Genomic DNA, 20,567 nt, shown 5'->3' with positions numbered 1-20,567 from the left:
TGTAACAGGCTTTCTTTCAAGATTGCCCTGTATTTGGCTCAACCAGCTTCCCTGTCCCTACTGAAGAAATATTGGTCTCATCTGACCAGAGCACCTTCTTCCACATGTTTGCCATGTCCCCCACGTGTCTTCTCGGAAACTGAAAACTGGACTTCTTATGGCTTTCTTTCAACAATGGCTTTCCTCTTGCCATTCCTCCATAAAGGCCAGATTTGTGGAGTGTACAACTAATAGTTGTCCTGTGGATCTCTGCAGCTCCTCCAGAGTTACCACGGGCCTCTTGACTGCTTCCCAGATTAATGCTCTCCTTGCCCGCCTGTCAGTTTTGGTGGACGGCCATGATTTGGTAGATTTGCAGTTGTGCCATACTCTTTCCATTTTCAAGTGATGGATTTAAGACTGCTCCGTGGGATGTTCAAAGCTGGGGATATTTTTTTTTTTTTTAATAACCTAACCCTGCTTTAAACTTTTCCACAACTTTATCCCAGACCTGTCTGGTGTGTTCCTTGGCCTTCTTGATGCTGTTTGTTCACTGAGGTTCTCTAACAAACCTCCTGAGGGCTTCATAGAACTGCTGTATTTTAAATTACAGGTGGACTCTATTTACTAATTAGGTGACTTCTGAAGGCAATTGGTTCCTCTAGATTTTAGATATGGGTATCAGAGTAAAGGGCGCTGAACACAAATGCACGCCACACTTTTCAGATACTGTATTTGTTTTTAAAAAAAATTGAAAACCATTTATAATTTTCCTTCCCCTTCACAATTATGTGCCACTTTGTTTTGGTCTATCGTATAAAATCCCAATAAAATACATTTATATTTGTGACTGTAACGTGACAAAATGTGGAAAATTTCAAGGGGTATGAATACTTTTTCAAGGCACTGTATAGGAGAATATTTTTTAAAAGGGGAAGGATTAGAGCATCTGCCAGGTATTTAATGGTATTTGTGTCCCCTTAGAAAGGATTACCTTCTTGCTATAGATACAGAAAAGCATACATAGAGGACCTCCTTTTAAAAAGTGTTTTTGGTTATGTGTGGCTCCCATAATTTACTTGTCACATAGCTATGCATCTGTCAGGAATCCAGTAAGCATTTACCTGCTATCTGGTGGAACCAAATATATGAGCTGCACACAAGGAGATATTGCTGTTTAAAAATGCCATTTATGGAGTGGGCAGCTACTTGGCAAATGAGGTTTAACATAGAAAAATGTAAAATAATGCATGTGGGTGGCAAAAATATGAATGTAATATATACACTGGGGGGAGAACCTCTGGGGGAATTTAGGATGGAAAAGGACCTGGGGGTCCTAGTAGATGTTAGGCTCAGCAATGGCATCCAATGCCAAGCTGCTGCTAAAAAAGCAAACAGAATATTGGCATGCATTAAAAAAGGGGATCAACTCCAGAGATAAACCGATAATTCTCCCGCTTTACAAGACTCTGGTCCGGCTGCACCTGGAGTATGCTGTCCAGTTCTGGGCACCAGTCCTCAAGAAGGATGTACTGGAAATGGAGCGACTACAAAGAAGGGCAACAAAGCTAATAAAGGGTCTGGAGAATATTAGATATGAGGAAAGGTTGCGAGCACTGAACTTATTCTCTCTGGAGAAGAGTTGAAGAGATGCTTGAGAGGGGATTTAAATTGACAAATACTGTACTGGTGACCTCACAATAGGGATAAAACTTTTTTGTGGAAGGGAGTTCAACAAGACACGTGGCCACTCATTAAAATTAGAAGAAAAGAGGTTTAACTTCCCTTACACAGGCGATGGTCTCAGCGGGGAGCATCGTTAGTTTCAAAAAACACATAAGCACCTGAATGACCACAACATACAGGGATATACAATGTAATGCTGACATATAATCACACACATAGGTTGGACTTGTGTATTTTTTCAACCTCGCCTACTATGTAACTGTGTTTGTAGTGAGTCAAATGCGTTGGAAATGTTCAGCTAGCTAATGTTCTGTGCCTTCTGAATGTTATCTCTGCTGAAAGAAAATTTTCTGATTGCAATGAAGTAATGTTTTCTGTAATTATGAGGACCAAGATCCAGGTGTTAAATGGGATCCAAGCCTAGCCCTGGTTCACACCAATGCAACTACTTCAGCGTGATTTCAAAGCTGTAGATCAGTGTGATCTCCGATTTTCATTCATTTAAGAGATGTTTAAATGAAATAAAAAAAAAAGAGTCGCAATGACTTGAATGGTTCCATTGCTGGCCATGGGGTGCTACTGGGTATGCGATTTTGAACTGTCAAATCGCATGATAAATCACACTGGTGTGAACCAGGGGTCCATGCAAACGAGGAGCAGAAAAAAAAAAATATGACAAAACCATTGGCAGAAAAGGCAGCGTCATAGTTGTTCATATTGTACTAGTGTTTAGGAGAGTTTATGGGTATTAGCTATTATAAAGCCCCAGACACACTATCAGATTTTCTGCTGATTTTTTTGCCTTCAGATTTACCAAAACCATATAAAATGTTTCAATTTGCATGCACTCAGGCAGGCCTTGCACTACATGGTTTTGGTAAATCTGAAGTCAAAAATCAGCAGAAAATCTGATCGTGTGTATGGGGCTTGAGCCTTTTTGTTTTTTCAAAACATTCCCCTTTGCTTATTTTATAATATAATCAATGTACATTTGAAAATGCCAAACACTCCTAAACACCGCATTCAGGCGCGTTTATGAGCATTTCGTGTTTTTTCTGTCTGAAAACTCTCAAGCACGATGGTGATGGATTTCCTCTTGAAATACGCCTCTAAACTCCCTAATGTGCATGGACCCATAGGATAACATTCAGCTGCTTCTACAGGCAGGAGAAAAAGCCTAGTATGCCTGGACCCTTCAGGTCTGTTTGAAAAATGCTTTCAAGTCTTGAAAATTGGTTGATATCATTTGATTTTATATTGCTTCTACGCTATTCTGTGAGCTATTTGATCTCCCCTCATATTTTCTACAGTAGACTGGATGTGAAAAGCATTTTATGTTGAATATTTAATGAATATATAACTGCATTAACCAGTAGTTTTAATATACAGTATGCCTTGCGTTCAGCTTGAAACCAGAGTAAAAAGTGATTTATACATAAAGTATGTTTTAATGCAGTCTGGATTTTTTTCAAGTGCTTAGACATATGCCTCTAATTGTAATAACTTTATCATTACATATTTACCCTTTGTGTGTGCACTTCATTACTAACAATTATATAAAAAGTATAAATTCTACCATAAGGCCATATGTTGAGTTCAGGAAGCAGCTCAGAGATGACAAGTACTGTAGTTGTTTTCCTGACCCAATTACCCATAGCTCCCACCTGTCCCTGATTTCGAACATTGTCCCTCTGTCCCTCTTTCCTCCTCATCTGTCCCTCATTTTGGTCTGATCTATATAGTTGTATATAAAATGCCATTATAAATGTAGTGCTGACATCCTTGTTTATTGATGTGATTATACATGCTTCAATGTAAGGTATATGGACATTACTGTGGTTTCGTACTAGAGCCATCTAGTGACCAAATATGGGTAACGCACCTGTTTATTCATTGCCTCAGAACAACCTAAAGACTTGTACATGAAGTGACTGTTTTGTTTGGATTCTGAAGGTTGACCTTGTTACCCAGGAGTCCGTGTGACCCACCCATGAACACTCTCACAGTACATGCTGGGTAGGGAATAAAAGGGTCTGGAGCAGCCATTTTGGCTCTCTTGGGACCACGTTACCTGCCTGTGCGGATCTGTGGAGGGGTGTCCCGAGAGATAGCGGCCAATAGCTATTGCGGAGCGCCAGCCTGTTTGTATTTGTGAGGTGACTTGACGGAGCCTAAGAGACGGTGGCTGGATTGAGAAGGTCCAAAGACATTCAGCGGAGAATCAGAGAACCGGATCGATTTAGCGGAGCAATACAGAGCATCTGGCCCAGCTGACGGAAAGACAAGCTACAGTCACTGGACCAAAGTGATCACGTGGAACTCTGATCCAGTTGATGAGCGGGTTAGGGCCCACCGTTTGTTAACTTTTGCACGCAGTTAGACTCGCATACAGGCCTCATTGTAATCTGCAGTTCCACGGAGGCGTAGCAGAGCCACTGACACTGAGCAGGCTTAAGGCCTATTTACTTTTTGGCGCCTCAGCGCATGTAAATAAGTTACTGGAGTTACACCAGGAGCATTTCAGCTTAATCCTAGATGAATTTTGGATTACAAATACAAAGGAGTGACTTTAGCTAGCAAAGAAAAGAAGACCCCGGATTAAAGTACTTTAAGTGGGGCCTCACGTATAGCCTTTAAAGCAGGGGGAGCTCCCAGGTTCATACAAATATATTTACATACATCTGTTATATTGAAATATATTGTGCTGTCGTCTTGTGTTGGGATGACAGCACAATTACTGTAATCACCTGTCGAAATATTTTACAGAAAACAATATTTCTGGTTAAGTTTCCAGTTGTGTGGCATATTTTTTCCCCACCAGGTGGAGCCAGTGGATCCTGAGGGTACAATACAGGTACTTTGCATTGTTTTATATTGTACTGTAATACATTGCACCACAGCTATGCCAAGGGGATTGAGTCAAGTTAGTGGGGTTTCTAGGTAGAGTGCAGGCCCAATCAAAACCAGCAGCTTCTTCGGGGGTCAGTGCTACATAAAGGAATAGTAGTGGTAAAAAAAAAGCCCTTGTGGATTTAATTAACCTTTTTTTTTTTGGTAAATTCTTCTTTAAGGGGGTGTGGCAGCAGGCATGTCCTATGCCTACATACTTTTGATAGTAGGTGTTCCTCATTACAATCCCAAAATGTTGGGAGGTATGCATTTACCAAAACAGTCACGATCCCTTTAAAACACCAGCTAAAGCTCAAGGATCTCCACCTCATTAAATGAAACTCCATTAGACCATTGCAGGTAAATTATATTTTTACTGTAAAATAATTTTTGAAGCACAAGCATCAACAGCTTTCATAATGATTGTGTGTATCATTGTTTGCTGCTATACTAAAACATGTTATCCTTATAATAAGTTATGATTATATTTGATAAAAAAAAGTTAAATTCTGTAAACGTACATGCCGACATCCGGACTGCAGCAGCATCCTCAAGGAGATGAAGAGGCCGAGATCGAAGTGGCGACAGAGGAACTGTATAAATGGGTAAAGAAAAGAAAACCATGACTTTATCTTTTGCGTATTTAGAAACACAGATTTTAACTGGTACATACTGTGGCTGATACATGGGATGGTACCTTCACAGTACATAAGAGGTAAGATTTCCAAATTTAAAATGTACCATAATTATTTATGTTAACATTTTCATATGTGTGCAAAGGACTGTCATAGATAGCAGTCCTCCTCTTTTTTTTTTTATAAATGCACAGTATACTAAACTGCCTGGCATTGATAACAGGAGCTAAGTGCATGGTGTGGGCAGACACTGGGGAGATATGATTATTCTGTTGGGAGTGGGATTTCCATGGTGGAACATGCTTTAAGCTGAACTCCAAACTGGAAGGATGTATCCTCCACCAGTGAAATCGTATATTGCAATTATTTTTGAATAATATATAGGATAGGATGTAAATACAGATTTACAAGTTCTGTGCCCATCTGTGCTGCCTATCCATGCCCATCTGTGCCACCTATCCATGCCCATCTGTGCTGCCTATCCATGCCCATCCGTACCGCCTATCCATGCCAATCCGTGCCAGCTATCAGTGCCAATTTGTGCTACCTATCAGTGCCCATCCGTGTCGTCCATCAGTGCTGCCTATCAGTGCCGCCTATAAGTGCCACATATCAGTGTCCATCAATGCCACCTCATCAGTGCCACTTCATTGGTGCCACCTCATCAGTGCCCATCAGTGAAGGAGAAAACTTACTTATTTACAAAGTTTTGAAACTGAAACAAAAAAAAACATATTTTTTTTCAAAATTTTCTTTATTTTCTTATTTGTTTAGCAAAAAATAAAAACCGTAGAGGTGATCAAATACCACCAAAAGAAAGCTCTATTTGTGGGAACAAAATGATAAAAATTTCATTTGGGTACAGTATAGCATGCACGCACAATTGTCATTCAAAGTGCGACAGCGCTGAAAGCTGAAAATTGGTCTGGGCAGGAAGGTGTTTAAGTGCCTGGTATTGAAGTGGTTAATATATATATATATATATATATATATATATATATATATATATATATATATATATATATATATATACTGATTTTTTTCTTTTTAAAAATCACATAAAAACCTTAGTAATTGTACTTCAACAATATTTCAATGTACAGCACATACATAATACAAAGTGTTACCAGTTACTAGCTGTCAAACCCTATAACCATGTATCCTTGATTGTTGATGTTTTTTTACAACAGACAAGGACACATGGTTGTATGGTTTGACAGCTACCGTTTTCCCCGAAAATAAGCCTGGGTCTTATATGAATTTTGGAAAAAAAAGACCCAGTAGGGCTTATTTTCAGGGTAGGGCTTTCCATGTGCTATCTTCTCTCCCCATCTCCCTCCCTGCCTGCCTGTCAGGAATCCACAGTGGCCAGTGGAACTGAGTTAATAAATACTGTAAAATCCTAAAATGCACTCCATCACAGCACTATACAATGTAAACTGTACACCTGTGACAAACACTGTACTTTTTCGACAGCACCGATTTGGCACTTCCGTGACCCGCCTAATTCGGTCTTCCACTCTCCGAGCACTGCAGGGAGGGTGAGATCCCTTGCTGACAGCTGACAGAAGAGGAAAGCAGCAGGGGATCAGCTGACCACCGCTCGGCACTTCCATGACCCGCCTGATTGGTCTTCCCCACTCTGAGCACTGCCGAGGGAGGGCCCAGTGACAGCTGGCAGAAGAGGAGGAGAGAAGCGGGGGATCAGCTGAGCACTGCTCGGCGCATGACCCACCTGATCGGTCTTCCCCGTTTCGAGCACTGCAGAGGGGGGCCGAGATCCCCCACTGACAGCTGGTAGAAGAGGAGGAGAGCAGCGGGGGATCAGCTGAATGCTGAGCGGAGCTGCAACAAAGGTATTTACCACAAACAGACCACAGAACCCTACACAGTCTAGACCAAACAACACTGTAATACAGTGCATTTTAGGACTTCACAACCCTTACAAACTAGGGATTATTTTCGGGGAAGGGCTTATATTGAAGCCCTCCCTGAAAATCACAGTAGGGCTTATTTTCAGGGTAGGTCTTATTTTCAGGGAAACACATTAGCAGTTGGGAATACCACTTTGTATTGTATATGTGCTATCATATTGTATACTTTGTATATGTTCTATTATATTGGATTGCCCATTTAAGCTCCAAAATTTACTGTGGCTGTACATTGAAATATGGTTAGAGAAATACAATTAGAAACGTTTTTTTATGTCATTTAAAAAAAATAAAAAATAAAGGTAAATTTGAAGTGTGGTATAAATAGCAGGAATGGTGTCACCCTTAGTCATTTGAACCTTTTTCTTGAATACATTCAGCACTGTATTCCTAACCAATTGTACTTACTGTAGCTCTGGCTTCGATAACTGTGAAATATCCGTATGGTCTTTGAAATCATGCGCTACAAAAGGTAAAAATAATAAATGGATGTTAATTGAATTAGAGATACTTTAGCGTTAAAAAAAATTATATATATATATATATATATATATATATATATATATATATACACACACTGTATGTATGTACAGTATCTCACAAAATTACTATTTTATCTCATAGAAAATAACAGAAAACAGCCTTAAAATACAGTATCTTACAAAGTTGAGTACACCGCTCAAATTTTTGTAAATATTTTATTCTATCTTTTCATGTGACAACACTGTATAAATGACACTTTGCTACAATGTAAAGTAGAGAGTGCACAGCTTGTATAACAGTGTAAATTTGCTGTCCCCTCAAAATAACTCAACACACAGCCATTAATGTCTAAACCATCGGCAACAAAAGTGAGTACACCCCTAAGTGAATACGTCCAAATTGGGCCCAATTGGTCATTTTCCCTCCCCGGTGTCATGTGACTCATTAATGTGACAAGGTCTCAGGTGTAAATGGGGAGCGGGTGTGTTAAATTTGATGTTATCGCTCTCACTCTCTCATACTGGTCATTGGAAGTTCAACATGGCACCTCATGGCAAAGAACTCTCTCAGGATATAAAAAAACAATTGTTGCTGTACATAAAGATGGCCTAGGCTATAAGAAGATTGCCAAGGCCCTGAAACTGAGCTTCAGCACAGTGGCCAAGACCATACAGTGGTTTAACAGGACAGATTCCACTCAGAACAGGCCTCGCCATGGTCGGCCAAAGAAGTTGAGTGCACGTGCTCAGTGTCATATCCAGAGGTTGTCTTTGAGAAATAGAAGTATGAGCGCTGCCAATATTGCTGCAGAGGTTGAAGGGGTGGGGGGGGGGGGGTCAGCCTGTCAGTGCCTAGACCATACGCCGCACACTGCATCAAAATGGTCTGCATAGCTGTCATCCCAGAAGGAAGCCTCTACTAAAGATGATGCACAAGAAAGCCTGCAAACGGTTAGCTGAAAACAAGCAGACTAAGGACATGGATTACTGGAACTACGTCCTGTGGTCTGATGAGACCAAGATAAAGTTCAGATGGTGTGAAGGGTGTGTGGTGGCAACCAAGTAAGGAGTACTAAGACAAGCATGTCTTGCCTACAGTCAAACATGGTGGAAAGAGTGTCATGGCCTGAGGCTACATGAGTGCTACCAACACTGGGGAGCTACAGTTTATTGAGGGAACCACGAATGCCAACATGCACTGTGACATACTGAAGCAGAGCATGATCCCCTTTCTTCGGAGACTGGGCCGCGGGGCAGTATTCCAACATGATGACGACCCCAAACACACCTCCAAGATGACCACTGCCTTGCAAAAGAAGCTGAGGGTAAAGGCGATGGACTAGCCAAGCATGTTTCCTAAACCCTATTGAGCATCTGTGGGGCATCCTCAAATGGAAGGTGGAGCAGCGTAAGGTCTCTAACATCCACCAGCTCCGTGATGTCACCATGGAGAAGTGGAAGAGGACTCCAGTGGCAACCTGTGAATCTCTGGTGAACTCCATGCCCAAGAGCGTTAAGGCAGTGCTGGAAAATAATGGTGGCCACACAAAATATTGACACTTTGGGCCCAACTTGGGAATTTTCACTTAGGGGTGTACTTTTGTTGCCAGCAGTTTAGACATTAATGGCTGTGTGTTGAGTTATTTTGAAGGGAAAGAAAATTTACATTGTTATACAAGCTGTACACTCACTACTTTACATTGTAGCAAAGTGTAATTTCTTCAGTGTTGTCACATAAAAAGATATAATCAAATATTTACAAAAATGTGAGGGGTGTACTGACGTTTGTGAGATACTGTATACGTCTGTGAGTGTGTGTGTGTGTGTGTGTGTATATATATATATATATATATATATATATATATATATATATATATATATATATATTACTGTGAAAAAAAAATAAGGCTTTTATATATAGGTAGCCACAACAAAAGTTACACTCTTTAACCACTTGGGATCCGCGCTATTGCCGAATGACGGCATTAGCGCGGACCTAGATTGCCGGGACTACGTCTATTGACGTCGTCCCGGTTACGAGCGGCCTGCGCGCCCCCTGAGGGGCGCGCGCGGCGCGCTCTGTGATCGGCGAGTCCGTGAGACTCGCCTGATCACCAATCCAATGACAGCTGATCATGTGATAAAACGGAGCCGGTAATCGGCTAGTATTCCTCCTCGCGCTGACAGCAAAAAAAAAGCCGATCGCCGGCGGCCGTGTTCGGGACATCAGTCCCGATCACGGCCAGCAATTCAAGCGGACACCTGCCCCCTGCCAGTGCCCACCTGCCACCCGCAGTGCCATCCTGAAATAAAGTAAGTGCCCCCCTGTCAGTGCCACCCAGCAGTGCCCATAGTGCCCACAGTGCCACCCAGCAGTGCCCACAGTGCCACCCAGCAGTGCCACCCACAGTGCCACCCAAAATCTGCCTCAAAGGTGCTGCACCCCAGTGCCGCCCATCAGTGCCCAGCAGTGCCGCCCATCAGTGCCCAGCAGTGCCGCCCAGCAGTGCCACCTATCAGCCACCTATCAGTGCCACCTATCAGTGCCCATCAGTCCCATCTATCTGTGGTACCTATCAGTGCCCATCCGTGCCACCCATCCGTGCCACTTATCCGTGCCACCCATCCGTGCCATCTTATCTGTGCCCATCTTTGCCCATCAGTGCCGCCTTATCTGTGCCCATCGGTGCCGCCTTATCTGTGCCTATTAGTGCCGCCTTAACTATGCCTATCAGTGCCCACCAGTGCAGCCTATCAGTGCCCACCAATGCAGCCCATCAGTGCCCACCAATGCAGCCCATCAGTGCCCACCAATGCAGCCTATCAGTGCCGCCTAATCAGCGCACTTCAATGAAGGAGAAAAATGACCCGTTTGCAAAATTTTATAACAAACTATTAAAACATGATTTTTTTTTTTTTGCATCTTTTTTTGTTTGTTTAGCAAAAAATAAAACTCCGAGCTGTAACTAAATACCACCAAAAGAAAGCTCTATTTGTGGGAAAAAAATGATAAAAATTTCATTTGGGTACAGTGTTGTATGACCGCGCAATTGTCACTCAAAGTGCATCAGCGCTGAAAGCTGAAAATTGGTCTGGGACTGAGGGGGGTTTAAGTGCCCAGTAAGCAAGTGGTTAACAAGCAAATTGCACTAAGAAAAAAAGAAGCTAAACCTCTGGAATAAGTCCTAAAGCAAAATAGCCAATATGTTTGTCTGAAACAGACATTACTTGGTCTCTCTTTAGTAAAATTACAATTATGCCGCATACACACGAGCCGACTTCTCGTTGGACTGAACTCCAAAGGACGTTTCGACGGAATTCCGCCTACACACGATCACACCAAAGTCCGATAGTTGAGAACGTGATGACGTACAATGGGACTACAAAAATGAAGTTCAATAGCCAGTAGCCAATAGCTGCCCTTGCGTCGTTTTTGGTCTGTCGGAAAAGCATACAGATGAACGGTTTTCTCAATAGGAACTGGTTCCAGCGGAGTTCCGGTGGAAAGATTTGAAACGTGTTCTATTTCTAGGTCCGTCAGAATTTTAGAAAGAAAAAGTCAGATGAAGCTCACACACGATCGGAATGTGCGACAGAATGATTCCGTCTGACCTTTTCTGCCGTAAAGTCCGGTCGTGTGTACAGGGCAATACAGTACATGGATACATGTCATGAACAATCATATGTCTTACCATTTTTTCAAAATTGACAAGGTTGTCCACAGTATTTTTATTGCCCTCATGGATAAAGGTAAGGTCTGTAAATCAATGAATATTGTTGAGATTATATAATTGACAGTACTTAAAATGTTTCTGTATGTGTATATATGGATTAATCTACAAGGGGAGACCAATAAGTTTACAGAACTGTTTCTAGCAATGAGCTCTTCATTTCAATCGGGAGCTTCCCATGTCCTATGTGCATCAAGTTATTTTATGCGTTGTTTACCTGTAGACATCCAAAGCCCTGAGACTTCAGCTGGATGATGCTACCCTGGACATGATATCAGCAGCCCTAGCAGACTCAAAGCGGTCACTCCCTCCTTGACTACTACAAATAAGGTTATGTAGTGTGGTGAACGGGAGGGAGGCAACGCTGGGCCAGCAGAGAATATGTTGACACTCCCAGAGAGAGCTGTGCTAGAGAATTGACTCTTCTGGAGTAGTCAAGTTGTCTAGCAAGTTTACAGGCACAGAATATTCCCTCGCTAAAAAACCTCCAAACACATTTGCCTAATTTCATATATGGACTATATTTGTTTTAAACATCTGAATATATCTCTGCAGCAGATTAAATGTTCTGATTAAAGTGAAGAAAAATAAAAGCTTTAAATTGGTATTTTAAGTGGGATCCAAACTCTAAGGCCGCGTACACACGGGCGGACTGTTCGCCCAACCTTGTCCGCTGAACAGTGTTTGGGCGGACAGTCCGCTCGTGTGTGGGCTTTCAGCGGACAGTTTCAGCGGACAGTTGGACGGACAAAGTCTTTCGGAAATTCCGAAAAACTGTCCGCTGAAACTGTGTTTGAGCGAACAGTCCGCCCGTGTGTGGGCCTGTCCGCTGTACTTTCGAAATGAGCGGACTGTTCCCGCTCGGAAAGTCCGCCCATTTCGAGCGCGTGTACAGGTAGGCGGGGCCCGCGAAGGAGACGTCGCGGGCTCCGCCGCCTGGAATGGGCTTAAAGGGGTACCCCAACGCCGAAAAAAATCGGCGTGGGGGTTCCCCCAAAGTCCACACCAGACCCTTGTCCGAGCACGCTACCCGGCCGGCCAGGAAAGGGGGGCGAGCGAGCGCGCCCCCCCTCCTGAGCCGTACCAGGCCGCGTGCCCTCAACATGGGGGGTGCCTTGGGGGAGGGGGGGCCGCGCGGCCCCCCCACCCCAAAGCACCTTGTCCCCATGTTGATGAGGACAAGGGCCTCTTCCCGACAACCCTGGCCGTTGGTTGTCGGGGTCTGCGGGCGGGGGGCTTATCGGAATCCGGGAGCCCCCTTTAAGAAGGGGGCCCCCGGATACCGGCCCCCCACCCTATGTGAATGAGTATGGGGTACAATGTACCCCTACCCATTCACCTGTGAAATAAAGTACAAAAAAAAAACACAACACAAGGAAAAAATATTTTATTGCACAGCTCCGGGGGTCTTCCGTCTTCGGGGGTCTTCTCGCCGGACTCCTCCGCTATGTGTGTGTAGCTCTTTTACTAGCGGAGGAGTCCGGCTTTCTTCCTCCCCGCCGCCGGCCTCTTCTCCCGACTTCGGGGGTCTTGTCCCCCTCTTCGGTTCTTCTGCCGGGCCACCGCGCCTTCTTGTAGCTCTTTTACAGGCGGTGGCCCGGTCTTCTGTCGCCGCTGCCTTCCATTCTTCTGTCGCCGCCTTCGGTTCTTCTGCCGGGCCACCGCGCCTTCTTGTAGCTCTTTTACAGGCGGTGGCCCGGTCTTCTGTCGCCGCTGTCGCTGTCGCCGCCTTCCGTTCTTGTTCTTCTTCTTGTTCTTCTTCTTCTTCTCCAGGCGATGTTGACACGTCGCTCCCTCCGGCCGGAATGCCAGGGACACGCTCCGCTGCCACTTATATAGTGACAATGGGGCGGTGTCACATGGTATATGTCACATAGGTTGGTCACATGGTGACCCCGCCCCCTTACGATGTCATAGTCCCCATGTGACATCAACCCATGTGACCAACCCATGTGACATATACCATGTGACCCCGCCCCATTGTCACTATATAAGTGACCGCACAGCGCGGCTCTGGCATTCCGGCCGGAGGGAGCGACGTGTCAACATCTCCTGGAGAAGAACAAGAAGAACAAGAAGAAGAACACGAACGGAAGTCGGCGGCGACAGCGGCGACAGAAGACCGGGCCACCGCCTGTAAAAGAGCTACAAGAAGGCGCGGTGGCCCGGCAGAAGAACCGAAGAGGGGGACAAGACCCCCGAAGTCGGGAGAAGAGGCCGGCGGCGGGGAGGAAGAAAGCCGGACTCCTCCGCTAGTAAAAGAGCTACACACACATAGCGGAGGAGTCCGGCGAGAAGACCCCCGAAGACGGAAGACCCCCGGAGCTGTGCAATAAAATATTTTTTCCCCTGTGTTGTGTTTTTTTTTTGTACTTTATTTCACAGGTGAATGGGTAGGGGTACATTGTACCCCATACTCATTCACATAGGGTGGGGGGCCGGTATCCGGGGGCCCCCTTCTTAAAGGGGGCTCCCGGATTCCGATAAGCCCCCCGCCCGCAGACCCCGACAACCAACGGCCAGGGTTGTCGGGAAGAGGCCCTTGTCCTCATCAACATGGGGACAAGGTGCTTTGGGGTGGGGGGGCCGCGTGGCCCCCCCTTCCCCAAGGCACCCCCCATGTTGAGGGCACGCGGCCTGGTACGGCTCAGGAGGGGGGGCGCGCTCGCTCGCCCCCCTTTCCTGGCCGGCCGGGTAGCGTGCTCGGACAAGGGTCTGGTGTGGACTTTGGGGGAACCCCCACGCCGATTTTTTTCGGCGTTGGGGTTCCCCTTTAAGCCCATTCCAGGCGGCGGAGCCCGCGACGTCTCCTTCGCGGGCCCCGCCTACCTGTACACGCGCTCGAAATGGGCGGATTTGCCTCCTCCTTACGTGGGCGAGTCCGTTCATTTCAAAAGTTGAGCGAACTGTTTGCCCAACCTTGTTCGTCAAACAGTCCGCTCGTGTGTGGGCAAGTCCGCTCATGCAAATTTTGAGCGGACTGTTTGCCGAAACTGTTTGATGAACAAGGTTGGGCAAACAGTCCGCGCGTGTGTACGCGGCCTAAAGCCCTATACACACTATCAGTTTTTGTGCTGAGTTTTTCCTTCAGATTTACCAAAACCATGTAATATGAGGTCAAACCTTAGGAGCTTAAATTTGTATGCAACCAGGCAGGCCCCTCGTACTACATGGTTTTGGTAAATCTGAAGGAAAAAATCTGCAGAAAATCTGATAGTGTGTATCGGGCTTAAAGTTTGGTTTGGTGTAAAACATTCAAGTCCAGAGTCTAAAAATGGCTTAAAGCGGGATTCCACTGCTGTTTTTTTTTTTTTTTTACCTGTGTCACTGTTGGGCGATTCCTACCGGGTCTTTGCAGCCACGATCGGCGTCTTTTTAACCCCCGGCGTGACGATTTCATTGCTAAGGAAAACTTTTAAAAAAGCAGTCCGGCGGTTTCCATTTTCACTGTGGGCGTTTGAAGCCCACAGGCATTTACTTCCTGGATGCGATGACACTGAGCTCCCAGCATCCACTGCTCCATCTCGCACATGCTCATTGAGTGTCCTCTTTGTTTTCCTTCCCTTTGTCTCCTGTGCTATAGTGGTAATGGCTGATAAAGCTGCCTGCCCACTTTCAAAATGGCAATTTCGGCTTGACTGTGTCCCCCATGGATTCCTGGGAAATAGCTAAAAAATTTCCCAGGGACCATTGCGAAGCCGATAAACACGCCTACACCCACGGGAGGAGAGCCCAGAAGTCGGCATAAACATTAAAAATAAAAGGTAAATACTGCATATTATTTTATTTCAATGGTCATAACTGCATCTATGTTCCAAAGCCATTTGAATAAGACGAACTTGCAATTTTCTGTACAAAACCACTTTAATATAATTAGCTTTTTTTTTTTTTTTTTTTTTTAGATTGCTTTTCTGTTAGTCTGTGAACTATTTGATCTCCCCTCATATCTTCTACAGTAAACTGGAAGTAAAATAGTTTCATAAATATAAACATCCAAGGTCAATTCCTAAAAAAATAAATAAATAGTCTGTGGTACCTAAATCCTTTTAATGCACTAATATTTAAACTAACTTATAATAATTGACACTTTTTTTTTTGTAGAATTGGACTCTCCATATGGCACAGGTTGCTATCATAATAGTTGTCCTTAAAGTGATACTGTTGCTAGAAATAAGACGTGAAATTATGATGTATGCTGAAGACTAGAGTAGGCACCTCTGGATGGCTGAATGCTGAATTGTTTATCTACTATACCGTATAGCCCTCAAATATCAAGGAACTGCACACAAAGACTTAAAGTATTTCTAAATCTGCAAATAAAAAATAAAAAATATATATATATATATCTACAGCTCTTGCATTATATATAATGTATTGTTGGTTACCTACCTTTTAAGATAAGTGGAAGGAATGGAATGAGAGGCGGACTGAGTTTGGCCACAGCTAGTCTATAAGATCTGTGATTCCAGGAAGGATCCTGCAGAGATAAATGCATTCTGTTGTCTTCTATAGAAAGCTAGGACATGCAATACACTTCTCTGGGTCTTGATCATAAAATTGGGTAAAGCGCAGCATTGCACATGCCATCCCATATGCAGTATATTATATATTATAATCTCAAACTACTAAGAATACCTTTTAGTTTCTTCTGTGCTATAAGCTTTTTTTTTTTTTCTCTACGTCAAAGTGGATCCCTGATCCTTACGCTTTTATACAGCAACACGGAAAGTCTTACAAAATTCTTTTGCTGCTATTAAAGTCAATAATAATCATATTTCACCTACCGCATCCTTAATGAAAAGACTGCCTTTTCCACTACTCTATGACAATATGTTGTCACCTGTGAAAACTTTAATAACATCATGGGTATACAGTCTGCCAAGCTGGTCATTATTGCTTAGCTGTGTGATTCAGATGCATTTCTCCAGTTTGTTTAAAGGCTGAATTTACACACAAAGTAGATCTGCTGCAATGCTTTGCCGCTGCATCTATTCTCCATTGCCGGCTGTGGTAGGGGGCAGTGTGGTGCGAGTCCCCATTAGGGAGATTCACTTTTCTAATTGTTCTGTTTATCAATGTCCCCTGGGAATAAAAGTGAGAGTAAATCCCCAAATTTTGGTTTAGGCTTAGGTTGGAAAAATATTCCCTTCCTGTTGAGTTTACATAACAGGAAGTTGAAGGGAAATCTCCCTAACAAGACATAGATAGCAAAAATATTTAAAATAAAATAATGACAACTGTTTTAACCCTCCCTTACTCTGTCCAAAAGGAAATAAAATGCCTTGGCTTTAGATATACTTCAAAGTTGAGTAGACTGTGTTTGTGCTTGGGTTTAGCAGAGACTTACCATCAACCTTTCAAAGATGGAGTATAACTTCCGTGTTTTGTGTGGCAGTCTCTAAAACAGATAAGAAAGAAAGTCTTGTCAATTGTCAACATTTAGAAAAAATTAATATATCCGTGAAGTGACATACAGTCATGTCCGAAATTGTTGGCACCCCAGAAATTTTTCCAGAAAATCAAGTATTTCTCACAGAAAAGTATTGCAGTAACACATGTTTTGCTATACATATGTTTATTCCCTTTGTGTGTATTGGAACAAAACAAAAAAAAAGGGAGGAAAAAAAAGCAAATTGGACATAATGTCACACAAAATTCCAAAAATGGGCTGGTCATGTGTATAGCAAAACATGTGTTACTGCAATACTTTTCTGTGAGAAATACTAGATTTTCTGGAAAAATTTCTGGGGTGCCAACAATTTCGGCCATGACTGTATATACTTTGCTAATTAGAAGCAGAGCACATGTTTTTATTCAGGAGACTAACATAGGAAACAAGATATAATATTTGGATGAACTTGAAAAGGGGATCTAAGGACCATTTTTCCCTAGTCATTCAACAGAACAAATACCACATGCAGCATTTTTCATATTACTTAGATATTGCTTGCTATGGCGTTGAAAGTTTAGTACTGTGGCCCTGTCACATGGAATGCAAGAAATGCCTAAACGTTAGAGATTTCAAAGTGTTCACACTATTCAATGTTAATTTTACTTTTTATTTATTTTTTTAAGTGTCTTTTTTTTATTCTTTTTTTTTATCACGGTTTGCTTTTACTTTAACCTTTCAATTTATACAATTTACAATGCATATACATTTATTAGCTATTTTTCGACATATTTACATGCCATTCATGACTTTAAACAGTCTGTATAAGCTATTATTAAAATTATTGTGTTTTCTATATTGTATTACAATCAAATAGTTTGCTGAGAAAATAATTAAAAATTAGAACATATACACTTGTAAAGCCAGAATAGGCACATGGTTGATTTACTAAAATGGGAAAGTGCAAAATCTGGTGCAGTTTTGCATGGTAGCCATTCAGTTTCTTACTTCAGCTTGTTCAAATAAGCTTTGACCAAAAAAATCTGGAAGCTGATTGGTTCATATGTAGAGCTGCACCAGATTTTTCACTCTTCGGTTTTAGTGAATCAACCCCATACTGTTTAACTGCTGTTATCTACAGAGCAATTCAGATTATGTCTGGGCTAAACTATGGTAGATATATTTTGCAAGACTGTGTGATGTAATTCACATATATGAATAATAGCGAATCAATGTTTCTGGTACTGCTGGATAGCATGAGTTCCCTGATTTTATTTGTTGCCAAGAGTTGTTTTAAAGGTAGGTCCGTCTAAACTTTATATCTTTTTTTCTGTAAACTGTTATATTACGGGATACGGGATATTAGGCTGGACACACTTCTGAGATCCCAGCTCTCATCTGGCTTAGAGATACAGTATATAGAGAAAACCGCATACACAAAACAAGGTACACTACAGCTTTAGTAAAGCAAAGATACCTAGTGGTATATCAAGATCATTGGTTAGATAGCTGGTTTAAATGCGACCATCCTTACTATTTTATCTCATAGAAAATAACAAAAAACAGAAAAAATATATAGTATCTAACAAAAGTGAGCACACCCCTCACATCTTTGTAAATATTTTATTATATCTTTTCATGTGACAACACTGAAGAAATGACACTTTGCTACAATGTAAAGTAGTGAGTGTACAGCTTGTATAACAGTGTACATTTTCTGTCCCCTCAAAATAACTCAACACAGCCATTAATGTCTAAACCACTGGCAACAAAAGTGAGTACACCCCTAAGTGAAAATGTCCAAATTGGGCCCAAAGTTTCAATATTATGTGTGGCCACCATTACTTTCCAGCACTGCCTTAACCCTCTTGGGCATGGAGTTCACCAGAGCTTTACAGGTTGCCACTGGATCCTCTTCCACTCTTCAATGACAACATCACAGAGCTGGTGGATGTTAGAGACCTTGCACTCCACCAACTTCTGTTTGAGGATGCCCCACAAATGCTCAATAGGGTTTAGGTCTGGAGACATGCTTGGCCAGTCCATCACCTTTACCCTCAGCTTCTTCAGCAAGGCAGTGGTTGCCTTGGAGGTGTGTTTGGGGTTGTTATGTTGGAATACTGCCCTGCAGCCCAGTCTCTGAAGGGAGGAGATCATGTTCTGCTTCAGTATGTCACAGTTCATGTTGGTATTCATGGTTCTCTCAATGAACTGTAGCTCTCCAGTGCCAGCAGCACTCATGCAGCCCCAGACCATGACACTCCCACCACCATACTTGACTGTAGGCAAGACACACTTTCTACTCCTCACCTGGTTGCCACCACACACACTTGACACCATCTGAACCAAATAAGTTTATCTTGGTCTCATCAGACCAAAGGACATGGTTCCAGTAATCCATGTCCTTAGTCTGCTTGTCTTCAGCAAACAGTTTGTGGGCTTTCTTGTGCATCATCTTTAGAAGAGGCTTCGTTCTGGAATGACAGCCATGCAGACCAATTTGATGCAGTGTGCAGCGTATGTTGAACTTCCAGTGATCAGTATGAGAGTGAGAGAGAAAACACCAAATTTAACACACCTGTCCCCCATTCATACATGAGACCTTGTAAGACTAAGGAGTCACATGACATGGGGGAGGGAAAATGACTAATTGGGTCCACTTTGGACATTTTCACTTAAGGGTGTTCTCACTTTTGTTGCCAACGGTTTAGACATTAATGGCTGTGGGTTGAGTTATTTTAAGGGGACTGCAAATTTACAATGTTATACAAGCTGTACACTCACTACTTTACATTGTAGCAAATTAATTTACTCAGTGGTGTCACATGAAAAGATATATTAAAATATTTACAAACATGTGAGGGGTGTACTAACTTTTGTGAGATGCTGTATATGTATTTCTTCCAGTCATGTAGTCCTTCCAAGGCAATAGAGACATTTAAAACATGCATGCAGAGATTAACACATAATGCATCTTACAATTTAAAATAAGTACTAGCAAAGATGCAAAGCAGGTGCTTGAAGATGCCAACATGTGACATCCTTGTGGCTTTTCCTGGACCCTATTTTAACTTTATAGGCTTGGCACATAACCACTGCCACTGTTTTCTTTTATTTGGTTGTCCGTATGTAAAGTTTTCCTCTGAGTTACGCTGCCACTCCAAGCCCCTGCGTGGGCAGTTTGAATGTTTCTTTGTTATTCTTTAAAAGAAAAAAAATTTTTTTGAATAAAAATATTTGTACCAGAAGATGCCAATATGTGCTTACAGAGCACCCCGAGAACCCAAGTCCACTTTGCTTTAACCTATATATAGCGACTACAGGAAATAAATTCATGCTGGGTCTCACCAAACCCATATCTCACTTTTAGTCCATCACCATGCTGGACACTGTCACTGACCAATATTAGATCATCCTGAGCTTTGGGCCACCCAGGGTGCACTTCCAGCTATGTGAACATATAGTATGTGTAGACATCTAACTTTGTGCATGCTTTACATCTCTGCCAGTGGTTTAGCAACTGTAAAGTGAATTTCAGTTAGTGTATACTGTTTTTTATGACTGACGTACCTGCCAGGTCTTGGACAAGCGGCCAACCGCTGTGTTACTGAGACCAAACATGACAGCAAAGAAAGAATTCAGATTTTTCTGCTCCTTGAGGCTGCAAAACAATAACAGCAAAAGTAATGAGGAATTCAGTTATGCTTTGGAAAATTTCCATTCATGTTCGTATGCCAAGGAAAATTTTAAACATGCTAAAACTGGCCACGCACATTTGATGGCAATCAGATCTGACCACCAAACAATCACATAAAATACAAGGTTTGTCAAGGTGGAATCCTTTG

General features: G+C 42.8%; 1 protein-coding gene across 1 annotated transcript in view; it reads right to left on the bottom strand.

Moving 5' to 3' along the window:
* The window catches only part of RAPGEF3 (Rap guanine nucleotide exchange factor 3), a 142,446-nt gene that overhangs the window by 3,753 nt on the left and 118,126 nt on the right, over positions 1 to 20,567 (bottom strand). The window contains exons 21-26 of the mRNA XM_077483767.1: positions 20,293 to 20,383; positions 16,681 to 16,731; positions 15,723 to 15,810; positions 11,295 to 11,359; positions 7,529 to 7,583; positions 5,076 to 5,147 (exon numbers count right to left, since the gene is read on the bottom strand). Coding sequence (XP_077339893.1) covers positions 5,076 to 5,147; positions 7,529 to 7,583; positions 11,295 to 11,359; positions 15,723 to 15,810; positions 16,681 to 16,731; positions 20,293 to 20,383 — 422 coding nt within the window. The remainder of the gene's footprint in view (positions 1 to 5,075; positions 5,148 to 7,528; positions 7,584 to 11,294; positions 11,360 to 15,722; positions 15,811 to 16,680; positions 16,732 to 20,292; positions 20,384 to 20,567) is intronic.

Source organism: Lithobates pipiens, unplaced genomic scaffold (assembly GCF_037356315.1).
Source record: "Lithobates pipiens isolate NorthernLeopardFrog02 unplaced genomic scaffold, aLitPip1_a1.2 Scaffold_16, whole genome shotgun sequence".
Classification (NCBI taxonomy): Eukaryota; Metazoa; Chordata; class Amphibia; order Anura; family Ranidae; genus Lithobates; species Lithobates pipiens.
This window is presented reverse-complemented; position numbering and strand designations above follow the sequence as displayed.